General features: G+C 39.6%; 1 protein-coding gene across 2 annotated transcripts; it reads right to left on the reverse strand.

Annotated features, from left to right (window-relative positions):
- Positions 1 to 4836: 4836 nt before the first annotated feature.
- Positions 4837 to 10726, reverse strand: LOC542075 (fertilization independent endosperm 1). Of its 2 annotated transcripts, NM_001111711.1 has the most exons (14): positions 10541 to 10707; positions 9793 to 10156; positions 8941 to 9006; positions 8725 to 8850; positions 8372 to 8452; positions 8216 to 8308; positions 7918 to 7993; positions 7750 to 7829; positions 7573 to 7644; positions 6036 to 6095; positions 5786 to 5882; positions 5518 to 5581; positions 5353 to 5412; positions 4883 to 5242 (listed from the first exon to the last, which is right to left on the reverse strand). In NM_001111711.1, the coding sequence occupies exons 2-14, from the start codon at positions 10153 to 10155 to the stop codon at positions 5095 to 5097; spliced, it is 1386 nt and encodes a 461-aa protein (NP_001105181.1). In that variant the 5' UTR covers position 10156; positions 10541 to 10707; the 3' UTR covers positions 4883 to 5094. The 2 variants fall into 2 exon arrangements, with proteins under 2 accessions (XP_023158000.1, NP_001105181.1); XM_023302232.2 differs by lacking the exon at positions 8216 to 8308 and having other exon boundaries at positions 4837 to 5242; positions 10541 to 10726.
- Positions 10727 to 12334: the final 1608 nt, after the last annotated feature.

A 12334-nucleotide genomic window follows, 5' to 3' on the forward strand; every position in this document is an offset into this window, starting at 1 on the left:
TATGCCATGTCTCTAAAGAACACCCCTTGTTTAGTCTACCATCTCTATAAAGAACCCTTTAGTATCGGTTCTTTCATAAAACGATACTAAAGGTTCGTTTTTAGTTCTTGCATAAAGGTATTTAGTAATGGTTCTCTGCAAGAACCAATACTAAAGGTTCTCTTTTAGTTCCCACCTAGAGGTATTTAGTACTAGTTCCCCTATAACTTTGGCCATCCTCATGCTCTTCTCAATCTCTTGTTCTTCTTGTGTCCTCCTTAGTGAGCCCATCGAGCCCTCTCCCTGCACCGCCACTTCCCCCATCGAGCCCATGTGCCCATGCCATCCTCGTTCCACCACTGCTCCTGTTGACCCACGCCATCGCCATCATAGTAGAGATGCCCTGACCCCATGGTGAACACATCAAAAACCAAAGCTTTGTTATATATATAGCATAAAATCCTGGTGTATTCAACTTATAGCAAGTTTTTTGTGTGTCTTTAAGATTTTTGTGTGACTTTGCTAGAGTTTCCACATACAATTGTAAGCTTGACATATAGAAATTAATGTTTCTCCATGTTTTTTTCCTTTTTCTTGTGGTCCATAATGCCCACATGGTGCATAATATAGAACCCCATCTCTCCAAACAATAGAATGAAGTATTAAGAAAGACGTGACTCAAAGTAGTTGGGTGCAATAATGCTTTTTAACAAGGACATCAATTTTGAGCTCAACCCTAAACCCTATGCGGATCGAAGATGGAACCAACCCTCGATCAGACCTCACACTTACCACCTGATAAGATTTTTGACACAGGGTAACAAGCCATGGCGAACAAAGGCATATGTGGCAGGGGGGAGGGATGGGCTTAAACTTCGTAGGATGAAGCCCTTTTCCATGTACGTGACCCTATCACGCAAGATCGAAGACCCGTGAAAGGATCATGATGCCCAAGAGGTGGGGTGAATTGGGCTTTTCTAAAAATCAACAAATATTAAACCCTAAACAAGAGCCTAACTTCACCCAACTACTAGCAATAAGTAAATACTACTAGAAAAATAGCAACCCTAATTCATTACTTCAAATACTTGCTAAGCAATTGAACAAAGTGAAATGCTCAAATTAAATGCGGAATGTAAAGCAAGGTTAAGAAGACTCCTACAATTTTTTGCCGAGGTAACGAAGAGTCGGCACTCTTCCCTAGTCCTCGTTGGAGCACCCGCGCAAGGGTATCGCTCCCCCTTAGTCCTCGCAAGAACCAAGTGCTCACTATGAGGTGATCCTTTGCCACTCCGGCGCGGTGGATCCCTCACGACCGTGTACAAACTTGAGCCAGGTCATCAACAAATCCTCCGGGTTGATCACTGCTCTCCAATCGCCACCAAGCCATATAGGTGATGCCGACCACCAAGAGTAACAAGCCATAGACTTTCACTTGACCAAGAGAAGCCTAATGCATATGGTGTGTGCTCTAGGTGGCTCTCACTTGCACTAATAAGGTCCTAACACGGGATTAAGATTTTCTAATCACCTCACTAGGCTTTGTGGTGCTTGCAATGCTCTAGCAATGAGTGGGCTTTAATGCGGGCAGCAAGACTCTTAATGAGGTAGGTGAAGGGGGTATAAATAGCTCCACCCACCAAACTAGCCATTGCTAAACTGTTCTGCGTATGGCCGCACCGGACAGTCCGGTGCGCCACTAGTGCGCCAACGGTCGGCTCCAACGGCTAGTTCTGATAGCTAGCCGTTGGGCTGACAGTGAACAGTAGTTGTCCGGTGCACATCGGTCAGTCCGGTGTGGCCGCTAAAATTCAATTCTCAAACTCGTTTCTCTCGAGTTTTCTCGGGGGCAGAGACGCTGCCCCCGGGGCTGGCTGGCCCCAGTGTTAGAGGGCGCATCGGACAGTTTGGTGCACACCGAACAGTCAGATACCCCTAAGACAGCAACCCTAATTTCTTTTTCCTTTGTTTTTTCTAAACCGTTTTCGTTCTAACTTGTGAGTGTGTTATAGAGTGACACCTAGCACTAGATGTGAGTGTGAATATGCACCAACGCTACACTAGAAATCTCTTGGTCAAACTACTCATCCACAACCCCTCTTTATAGTACGACTAAAAAAATAGAAGACCTAATTCTATACCAAGTGTTCGCAACTCCTTCGACACTTGGAATATGAAGACCTTCATCTTTTTTATTCATCTTTTTAGTCGTCACTTCAAGTCCTCATCTCAGGGATTGTTTTCACCGTTGCAACACAACTTCCTGTAATGCGACCTAACTTACCATTTGCTCTGCAAAACACACGTTAGTCATATATAATCTTATGTTGTCATTAATCACTAAAACTAACCAGAGGCCTAGATTCTTTCAACCCGCACCCCACAAAGGGATGGCTTGGCCCTTCCGGACCAAGCTTGTCAGCGGGGCCCATGGTGAGGACGCTCGTGGGCAAGTTCGCGCTAGCAAGCGAAGGCCTCATGCCGACTCTCGAAGAAGTGTCAAACAACTTCATTGCCTCGATATTGGGAACACGTCTGCACGGACAATGCCAATGACCTGGCCGAGCAGGGCCCACTCTCAACCAGGCGACAACGGACCCACCTGTCGGGGTGGAGTTAGAATAACAAACTTACTATTCTATAATTACCTTGTTGTACAGTATATTCTAGGAACGTAGTTGATAACTAGGGGTCTGGACGTATTTTAGGATACCAACCTCTAGTTGCCCTATAAATACCCATGTCCTATAGCTGGACGAACACGCTTGACAAGACACAATAGTTCCCAGCCTGTCGTTTTTCCATGCAACTTGTCCTTCCCATTTCCGAGTGCTTGGGTCCACTGTGTTCAGTACCACCACCCTTTGTTTAGTTGTATATGTTTTTATAGGAATCGTGCTAAGATAGTTCACCGAGAAATGGAGAAGAAGTTGAATCATGAACTAGCCCTTATACAGGAAATGAGAAAGTACTTCCAACTAGCCCTTAGGGCTATGAGTGATGTTCCATTAAGTTAGCTCTTAGGGGTATGAGTGATTTCCCAGTGGGATGCACATTTTCATTTCTTTCACTAAGGGTTAGTTTATCGATAAGGTATGTTGCCACTAAGTAAAGGAACACCACCATATATACAAACCAATCAAGCAAGAGCGCACATTGTTGAATGTCGTCGTTAGCACCAAGATGAAGGAACACTTCAAGAAGAAAATACATGAGAAGGAAGCACCAATAGACTCCTTAGTTAAGTCTATAGTATTAATGTTGGTTTCACGATAATAAAGTACCTCAACTTTGAATTTAATATACTAAATCTTATTATTAATGCCTTTGGAAAACCACAGTTTATGGAGATGAAGGAAAAACTACTTCCTTTGTAAAAGATCGAAGCAATTCAAGAATAACTAATAGGGTTCATATATAACGAGAATAACTAGTAGTACACTAGATATGTCTGGTGAGCACTAAGTGTTTTCGGCTAATTTTGCAAGCTCTTTGGGTGTCCTGTCTGGTGCACCATATCTGTTGCACACCTGATATGCTAGTGCTTCACTCAAACACAACAGGGCACACTCATGTCTAGTGACCCATATCAGGTGCCCATCAAACTCGACCAATGCTACTACAACATTGTTAAGTCACATGTTTTAATCACTTTTCGAATTAGGTTTTGTTTCGAACTTCACATGAGATCTCATGGGTTTACCTAGCACTAGTATTCACAAGTGTGCATCATCATACTTAACTAGACTTGTTTAGGTAAAGCTACGCTTTTCATGTCCGTTTATAGTACTACCAAAGAAAAAGGTCAAATCACTACTCTAAGTGTCCAACAACTCCATTTACAGTTGATCCTTAACCTTTTCGATTATCCTATGAAAACCAACCATTGATTTTCATCAATAAGGGCATGGGTACCACATAATAATCCTGATCATATCTATTATTGTGATCTAACTTTCCTTGTTTCTATAAAACACTTGTTAGTCACAATAATATATATTATCATTAATCACTGAAACTAAACTAGGGGCCTATACACTTTCAGTAACCTTCCTTCGTTTCCAAGTTCATCTTTGGTTTGGTCATCAGCCCTAAAAATCATTAACATCTACATCAATAGCGCTCAAAGATGCATTTAGAAAATCCTAAGCCTTCATGCTAGTTGTCAGACACTGCTCAAATAACTTTACCATAATCCTCTACCTTGATGTCGGCTACCACACTCCATGGACCGTGCCCTTGGAAGAAGGCACCTTCGCAATTGGTTCGCTTTTTTCTCCCTCTATTTTTCTTCCTTCAACGTCACCAAAAATCTGATGTGGCATTCCTTGTAGCCTGCATATGTCACTTTAGTATACTTGCTCTAACCTTTTTCTAACCTAACTCATGAACATCGTAAGTTGTAGGGACAAGGGCGCGCTATGACCCCTATCTATAATACGATTTCACATGAAAAGAACCTTTGTGCATTTGTAATTATACACTCTATCATAGGATTAATGTTTTTTAGGGTAATATCATAGGATTAATGTATCAGAATATTCTCGAGTTGTATTAAACAATTCGTCTTAAAACAATGTACTCTCCCTCCATTTTAAAATATAATTTGTTTGCCTTTTTGACCCTAGCTTTGACTACTCGGTTTATTCAAAAAATTCATGAAAAAATGAAAACTTTTAAGTCTTATGTAAAATATATTTGATAATAAACAAAACCACAACGACTTTTTTTTTGGTTTTTTCCACAGTTCTTTCAATAATAAGACAAGTTGGTCGATTATCTCAGAGTGGAGCACGGTTTAATAGACTAGCATACATTCCATCCAGCACAGCATCTCCACTAATTCTAGACAACGCAGAACAAACAACAGACGGCAGATTTACGGCATATATGGGATGCAAAGTTGCAACGTCAAGTTATTCATCTCATCCACGGTGCAAATTAACAAAGTGAACTCAAGACTCAGAGCATAACAAACAGCAGCATCCTAACATTCAACGTTCAGCCACACACTAGATCTGGCGACTCTGAACCAAAACATACCAATGGGTAAAGCTAATCAACCAGCACGGAGTACGATCGATGTGAACCGGCGGGCGGCGACGGTCCTCTCGCTCAGGCGTCGGCGTCGGCGTCGGCACCGGCACCGGCACCGACACCGGCGGCGGGCGCAGCAGCTTGATCAGGTTTGGAGCTGGAAGCAGCAGGGTCCACTTCGTCCCACCGCCAGATCGCGCCGTCGTCGGCGGCTCCAAGGATCGTGCTGGGCAAGTGAGATCCAACATATCGTAAAGAGGAAACAAGCACATCACACTCACACGTACGTGCGATGAATGCATGCATGAGCAGATAGTGAGAGTAGTGCGTACGTACCTTCCGTCGAATGACACTGCGGTCTGCCTTATCGGCGACTTGCATTCCTGGTTGCACAGCCTGAAAATGCACAAGTGTTTGCATCCAGCAGAAGCGTCGGAGTTACTATCCAGCTAGCTAGCCATGCAGGAACCGATGCGAGGAGGAGAAGAACTGGAAATTTACCGGTCAATTAAGACGGGCGGGCTGGACTGCACTTCCCAGACATAGATCTCGCCTTTATTGTTGCCTGTTCGCATTAAGCAGCAGCAGCAGATGGTTGTTATTCAGAACCGCGTACTCTGAGAGAGTTGTTCCTTATAATCTAACCCAAGATATAGTCATATATATAGATATTGAGCAATCTATTTTCCATCAATGTACAAGATAAAACTAATATTACGTACGTAAAGCTTTAGTGCCAAAACAGTCTTCACAAAATTAAAGGCATTACCTATTGCCATCTGGTTGGAGTAAAAATCACATGAAAATTTCATAAACCATAATGAACACTTTGGCACCGGGTACTTCTGAAGAACATCAACACTCCCCTATACGAACAAAGAGAAAACGACTATACTGATTCAGAGGTATAAATTTAGTGCTGAGAAACTGAGAAGATCGCGGGACAAGTTTTAAACTGCAGATGAGTATGATAGTAATAAAAATAGGTGCAGAATTCGGGACAAGGTAAAGCGTGTCACCTCCCCAGGCCTACGCTTGTCTGGTTTTGGTTCCCAAAGCAAAACTGCATTCTTTACACTCTGCAAATCCATGTTAATTATCACATATCAGATCCTTCCCTATGCATAATAAACCAATACTAACACTGATAAAAGGAAATGTGTTACAAACTAATCTACTAATTAAAAACCAACAGTTTGGTGTACAAACCAACAAAAGAACAACATTACTTTATAAAAGCGAACTAATCTACTATGGTAATATACATATTTAAAGATCAATTTTTTTATTTTATAAAAGCGAACTCTTCTGCTTGCTTTGGGGATGCCCAAGGTTCTTTACAACGTTACACTAAATTACTTTGGATCCTTTGTACTAAAATATGGATCACAAGTTAGGTTCTAGGAGGACAAGTGGTTGGGAGTTGCTCCTTTATGTGATCAATATCCTTGTTTATATAACATAGCTAGATCTAAACATGTTACTCTAGCAAATGTCTTTTAATTTTTTTTCAATCAAACCTTTTTTGGCGTAGGGACCTCATAAGACCTAAATTAGCAAATTGGAACAATTTGTTCCCACACATTGCTAATGTCCATTTAACCCAAGGTCAAGATGTATTTCACTGGAATTTACATCCAACTGGCCAATTGACGATCAAATCTCACTATTTAGCATTAACAAGACTGATGTACAAATCAAGATGTTATAGAATGGTAGTGAAATATGTTGTTTTGTCATAAGATGAGACAATTAAAGACTTATGTTTTGAGTGCTAGTTTGCACATGTGAAGTGTCCACTGTGCTATAATCTAGTTGGCTACTGGATTAGCTAAACCTCATACTTAGTGTAAGAGTGAACACACTAACCAATAACCAGTTTAATCCAAAAGGTTGATAAGGTAGGCAATCCACTTATACACTTCAACACCCCCACTCACGTGCAGATAGAAAGGAAATGGAAAATCAAGAGGTGAAGTCACAAATAAAGCTTCCGTTAGGATTCAAACCCAAAATCGCTAACTTTGATACCATGTAAGAGTGAACGCACTAATCGATTCAATCCAAAAGCTTAAACTGTTGGGAGAAAGTAGGCAAACCACGTATACACTTCAACAACCAGTAATAATCTGAAGCCATTAGTTTTGCTATGGGTAGTCGCTACTTGTTGGTCCTATGGTTAATAAAAAATACCATTGTTCTTGAAAATAAGAGATCTATTTCTCCTGTGCATGCTATATACTCAATTATTGATTGGTTTCTTACTTGGTCCATTCTCCAAAAACCATATTTGCACGGTTTGGTTGTGGCGGCATGGTGACAATTAAGATACGCGGTCAAGGCTACTTTTTCTAGACATATGGGTAGCAATCTAGTTTATGCATTAATATTCACTAGAATGGGTTGGTTTACTCTTTTTTGTTGGTTTTGTGCTTGTTTAAATGGAGGCCAAAAATGTTTTTAAGATTTTGTATTATTTCAATCTAAAGTGCTTGAAATTAATAAAAAATTTCCTTTATAAAAAATGTATAGCCATTTAACAAATGAAGAATTTACCTTTGATAGGATGAAGTCACCAAGCCATCTTGTACAATCAACATAGTCAGAGTGTACTGCAGCAGTCAAGACCTAAAAGAAAAGAAACATGTATGCTTGAATGGCATGAAAACTGAACACCAACAATAGTTTGCAAAAAAAGAAAGGAGCTCAGGTGATTATAGCTACTTAACATACCGGAAACTGGATATTCCTCGTTGGAAACTTTGATGGATGGCCAGTCCATGAATATGATTTTTCAACATATATCCAAAATTCTGTGACAACATTGGCAATATTTGTCGATGATATGCAACATACAACACAAAATGTAAACATGAAGCTAGTTTAAAGTAGTTCCCAAACCTTTCATTGACCAAATTTTCACAGTATTGTCCATGCCACAACTTGCAAAAATCCCAACCTCGGTAGGGTGGAAGTCCTTCAGACAAAAGATTGTCTTTTTTATCAGTAACTTTATGCCTAATGTAATGGAAGTAGATAAACAGTAAAAGTAATTGTGGGGTCTTATTTTATCTATGATGTTAAAATTGAAATTTGGCATGCTCAATAACAAATGGTAACATTAGAATTCTAATGAGTGTTATCTTCGGGGCAAGTGATATTTAAAACAATGTCTAGACAAGATGCAATCGATACTTACAACACTCAACACATCATGTCGATGGCCTCCAGCCCCTGCAAAGACTAAGATGCAAATCCCAGTATGGACATTCCATAGCCTAATAGATTCATCCTATAGAATAATGTCATGTTAAAAAGTGTAAAAAAATCGACACACGACAAATTTATTACTAACCTTGCTGGCAGAAATGATGAGTGATGGCTTCGAGGCATGAGTCCTTATCTCATGTATTGAACCACCATGGCCAACTAAGCTCTAGAGAATGTCATAAAGGGAAATTAAATATTTAGTACATGTCCTAGTTCACTATGTATTTGCTATCATGTAACAGGCATATTGAATATTCAACTCCTAGAATATTGTATGAGCAAGACCATTGCTTAATCAAAGCAAAGTCAACTGGTGTTCAAGAATAGAGAGCATAAATAAATTGTATTTTCAACTAAACTACTGAAATATTGATATGTGAACATCAACCTTCAATCAACTTTTCCATACAAACATAGAGTAAGCACAGGGGCAGGGACCTTATCTAACTTTTCGGTAGCACAATTGATGACCCGAATGATCCGATTGCTTCCTGCGGCCACCAACAGCGGTGAGCTATCAACTTGATCGATGGTCCAGCTTAGAGTGTAGAATGACTCATCCTTCTGAGATAAATAGGCACCACAGACATTAGATAAAAGCATATTATCAAATTAACATTAACAACCACATGCACCAGGCATTGTCTTTCTCACATCCTCATCAACATAATTTTGTAGAAGACCAAAACCACCATTCTCAAGGCATCGGTAAATTATCACCTGCAAGATCAAGAAGTGAGGTAGGTGATTCCTCAAGATGAATAGATGAAAGTAGCATAATATTGTTTCGTCGTAAGAGAATTTAAAAATCATATCTTATAAACACTCTTCATCAAAATACACAACAAATTCACATTTTAAGAAAATAGATCACAATATATTGAAAATGAACATCAAATTCCTAATAAAAATATAGCCAAAGCTTATAGCTTCTAATCAAATTAAAAATAGTAACATTCCATCCCCCAAAATACCCACCACCCTTGCCAAAATGGGAGTGACAAATGTATTATATTATAAGGGGCAAGAAAGTGAAATAATATTTAGGTTCATATTAATTCTTTTTAAGAATTCTAGTTATGAAAAACTATATTGTTAGGTATAGAGATGTGAACTAGTTGAATCATCTCATTCAATTGAACCAAGGAATGATTCTTTGATTGTGACATAATTACGGTGTGTAAAATGACTAAAGTGTGTGTAAAATGACTAAAATGTCCCTATGTAAAAGGGCATGCTCTATTGAGAAATAATTTTAAATCATTTTCCCTTTTATTTCCCAAACCATTACTCGTGATGCCAAAAAACAAAATAGGAAAAGATATTAAGTTTCCCTACCATAAAGCCACACATCATAACCTATACTCAAATCCTTTTCTAGTTATAAACCAAGATCCAATCCCACCAAAATCATAACTTCCATTTTCGTTCACCATATAGAACTCCCCAAACCTCAATAGGATAAAAGGATAGCAAACAAGAGGTAGGGAGAAGTCGGTTGCTTACACTATTGCAACTGGCGATGGCAAAGACATCATAGTAGCGCATGTCAATGAAATTGAACCCGATGGCATAGATCGGGTGATTTCCCACAGTATACTTGCTATTGGGCTTGTACTCTCGCTTCCGACTAGGCACGAGTAGCCCTTCCACTACTTCACATCCTAATCCTTGTCGTGGGACTATATTCACCACCACCGGCGGTAATGGTGGGATGTCCGGTTCCTGTGGACCCTCCTTTTTCTTGTCCTGTTGCTTCCCCTCGTTCGTCGATGATGAGCCAGGTTTCGAGTTGGCAACAGTCCCAGTGGCAACGGTGGCAGTGATATCACGAAGTGACCTCTTTCGGCGTGCTTTGGAAGGCGGCATGCTGTGAAGTATAGGGATTTAAGGAAGTGCATTGTCATTGAATAGTGTATTATCAAAGTTAGAAAGAAATTTGAAGGGTTTATTTAATACTTCAAATCAAGTCTCAAAGCTTAATTAAAACACCAAAAAGAAAAACTAAAATTAAATATGAACCCTTTTATGGAAGTGCATTACTGATACTATCATTGTTGAAGGTTCATGGCATGGGAAAGCTAGCCACACTTTGCTAGAGGGGTTTTGGATGTGGGTTCATATAGGGATAGGAGGTCTTCAAGAGGAAAAGTAGTTAAATTTCTTATTAGCAAACTGATTTAGTTTCATATTTGCTCATCAAGAACTGAAATAACTAAATATGGAGATCTAGGGTTAGGGCTTATGGGCTTACCTGTGCCAGATGTTGAGAGAAATATGAATGTTTGTAGACCAACAGTGCTACAAGAAGCAGACACAACAATGAACCATAGGTGGTAACACTAGTTGAGGCAGTGGATGTGATGGCGGCGGTTCATGATAAGTGGTTCTATATGGTGGCGGCGGCGATGCACATTTTGTGTTTAACCTAATAAGGGAGAGTGAGAAGCAAAGTGGAAAGACCTTTATATAGAAGGGAGTTATTTCCCCCTAATCCTTGATGAGTATAAAAATTACAAGGGTGTCCTTGGATCGTACATGGGTTGGGCCTTGTCCTTAATCCACATGTGTAGCCCCTCGATTGCTAGGCTGTGGCTAGCACAAAATGACCTTGTAACTTGAATATAAAAAACAAGTCAAACTCATAACTGTGATGGTTAAGAACACCTATACAACCATGCCATTGTCTATGCCAATCCAAAAACTTAATTCCAAACCTAGTTGAAAAGTGAATGAAGAGAAGAGAAAAAAGAACTTAGTATCTAACTATACATATTGGATATATATAGTAGGCGTAAGCTTTGTCCTCTATTCTACTAGGTGATATAGGTTTTCATAGTAGGAAAAAATTAGATACCATCTATCGAAGGGATCTTGCTGGAGATTGGAGAAGGCTGAAAGTTTCTCTTTTAGCTTCATTCTTGTACTTTGTTCATTTTGGAAGCTTCTTAGCTTCTTGTTTGGGTTTCACTTACATGCCTTAGCTTGGTTCCTTGCATTACTATATCCTAGCATTTTGCATGCAACCACTTTGGCTTTACGGAGGCGGGTAGAGCATCCACCTCCCACTAAAAGTCTATGAATGGTGCTTTACAAAATTGGTCACCCTATCTATCTTTGTTAATTATATTAATAAAAATGACCTCTTACCGTCTATATTACTATCCATGTTTTGACATACTACACTAGACATGTCATTGTGTTAGAAATATGCCCTAGAGATAATCATAGAGATGAGCATATTTTGTTGCATCCATGATATATTGTTTAATTGAATATCTGTGAAGGACACCTTGTATTGATTAGCAATTATGTGAATTGTTTGTGAGACTCTTTTCTTGTATGGTTGTTCTAGAAGATGTCCCTAGTTAGAGTCAATGACTATCATATGTATTAGTTGATGACTATGTTTCGTAAGTCATGGACATGGAGATGTAAAACTAATAATATGGGTGCATGTATGACATGAGTCTGTACTGACCCAACATGAGATATTGTGACAATTTTCTTCTTGCAACCTGTACCATGTATCCTTAGACATGAGATTGTCGCATGTACTCAAGATGTGAATTGACATACTTAGGGACTATCAAACTCTACTTTGTAACTAGGTAGTTATAAAGGTGAAAGGGAAATTGGCCTAAAAACCTTTTTCCACACTTGTTTTGGTGAAGCTAACTAGTTTGCTAAGTGTATGAACATAGGTATGTAAGAAATAACTAAAGAAAGATCAAACCTCAACTCAGCAAGTCCAGGACTGTCCAGACCCCTGACTCGGGCCGTTTAGAGTACCAAAACCGACACATCTACTATGGACTGTATGGAGTTCGGACAGGAACTATGTCAAAACCGACACATCTACTACGGAGCATCCAAAGAAAAAGAAAGTATCGTCCAACACCTTGCGTGGATCGTTCAACCTCAGTCGTGAACCGTCTGACTATTCAAGATCAGACCAACTCGAAGGTGCTAGGTTTGGTAAAATGAATTTTAGCGTCACTCATGGACCGTCAAGAAGCACAAACAGATCATCCACGACAGACTTTAT

This window comes from Zea mays, chromosome 4 (assembly GCF_902167145.1).
Source record: "Zea mays cultivar B73 chromosome 4, Zm-B73-REFERENCE-NAM-5.0, whole genome shotgun sequence".
Classification (NCBI taxonomy): Eukaryota; Viridiplantae; Streptophyta; class Magnoliopsida; order Poales; family Poaceae; genus Zea; species Zea mays.

Excerpts from the sequence above, each read along its gene's own strand:
- LOC542075 (NM_001111711.1), bottom strand. The coding sequence starts at position 10,155 with ATGCCGCCTTCCAAAGCACGCCGAAAGAGGTCACTTCGTGATATCACT. Across the intron at positions 6,096-7,572 it reads GTGACTTCATCCTATCAAAG|AGTGTAAAGAATGCAGTTTT; the intron begins GTAAATTCTTCA and ends ATGGATTTGCAG. Across the intron at positions 5,582-5,785 it reads CTCCAACCAGATGGCAATAG|GCAACAATAAAGGCGAGATC; the intron begins GTAATGCCTTTA and ends TAATGCGAACAG.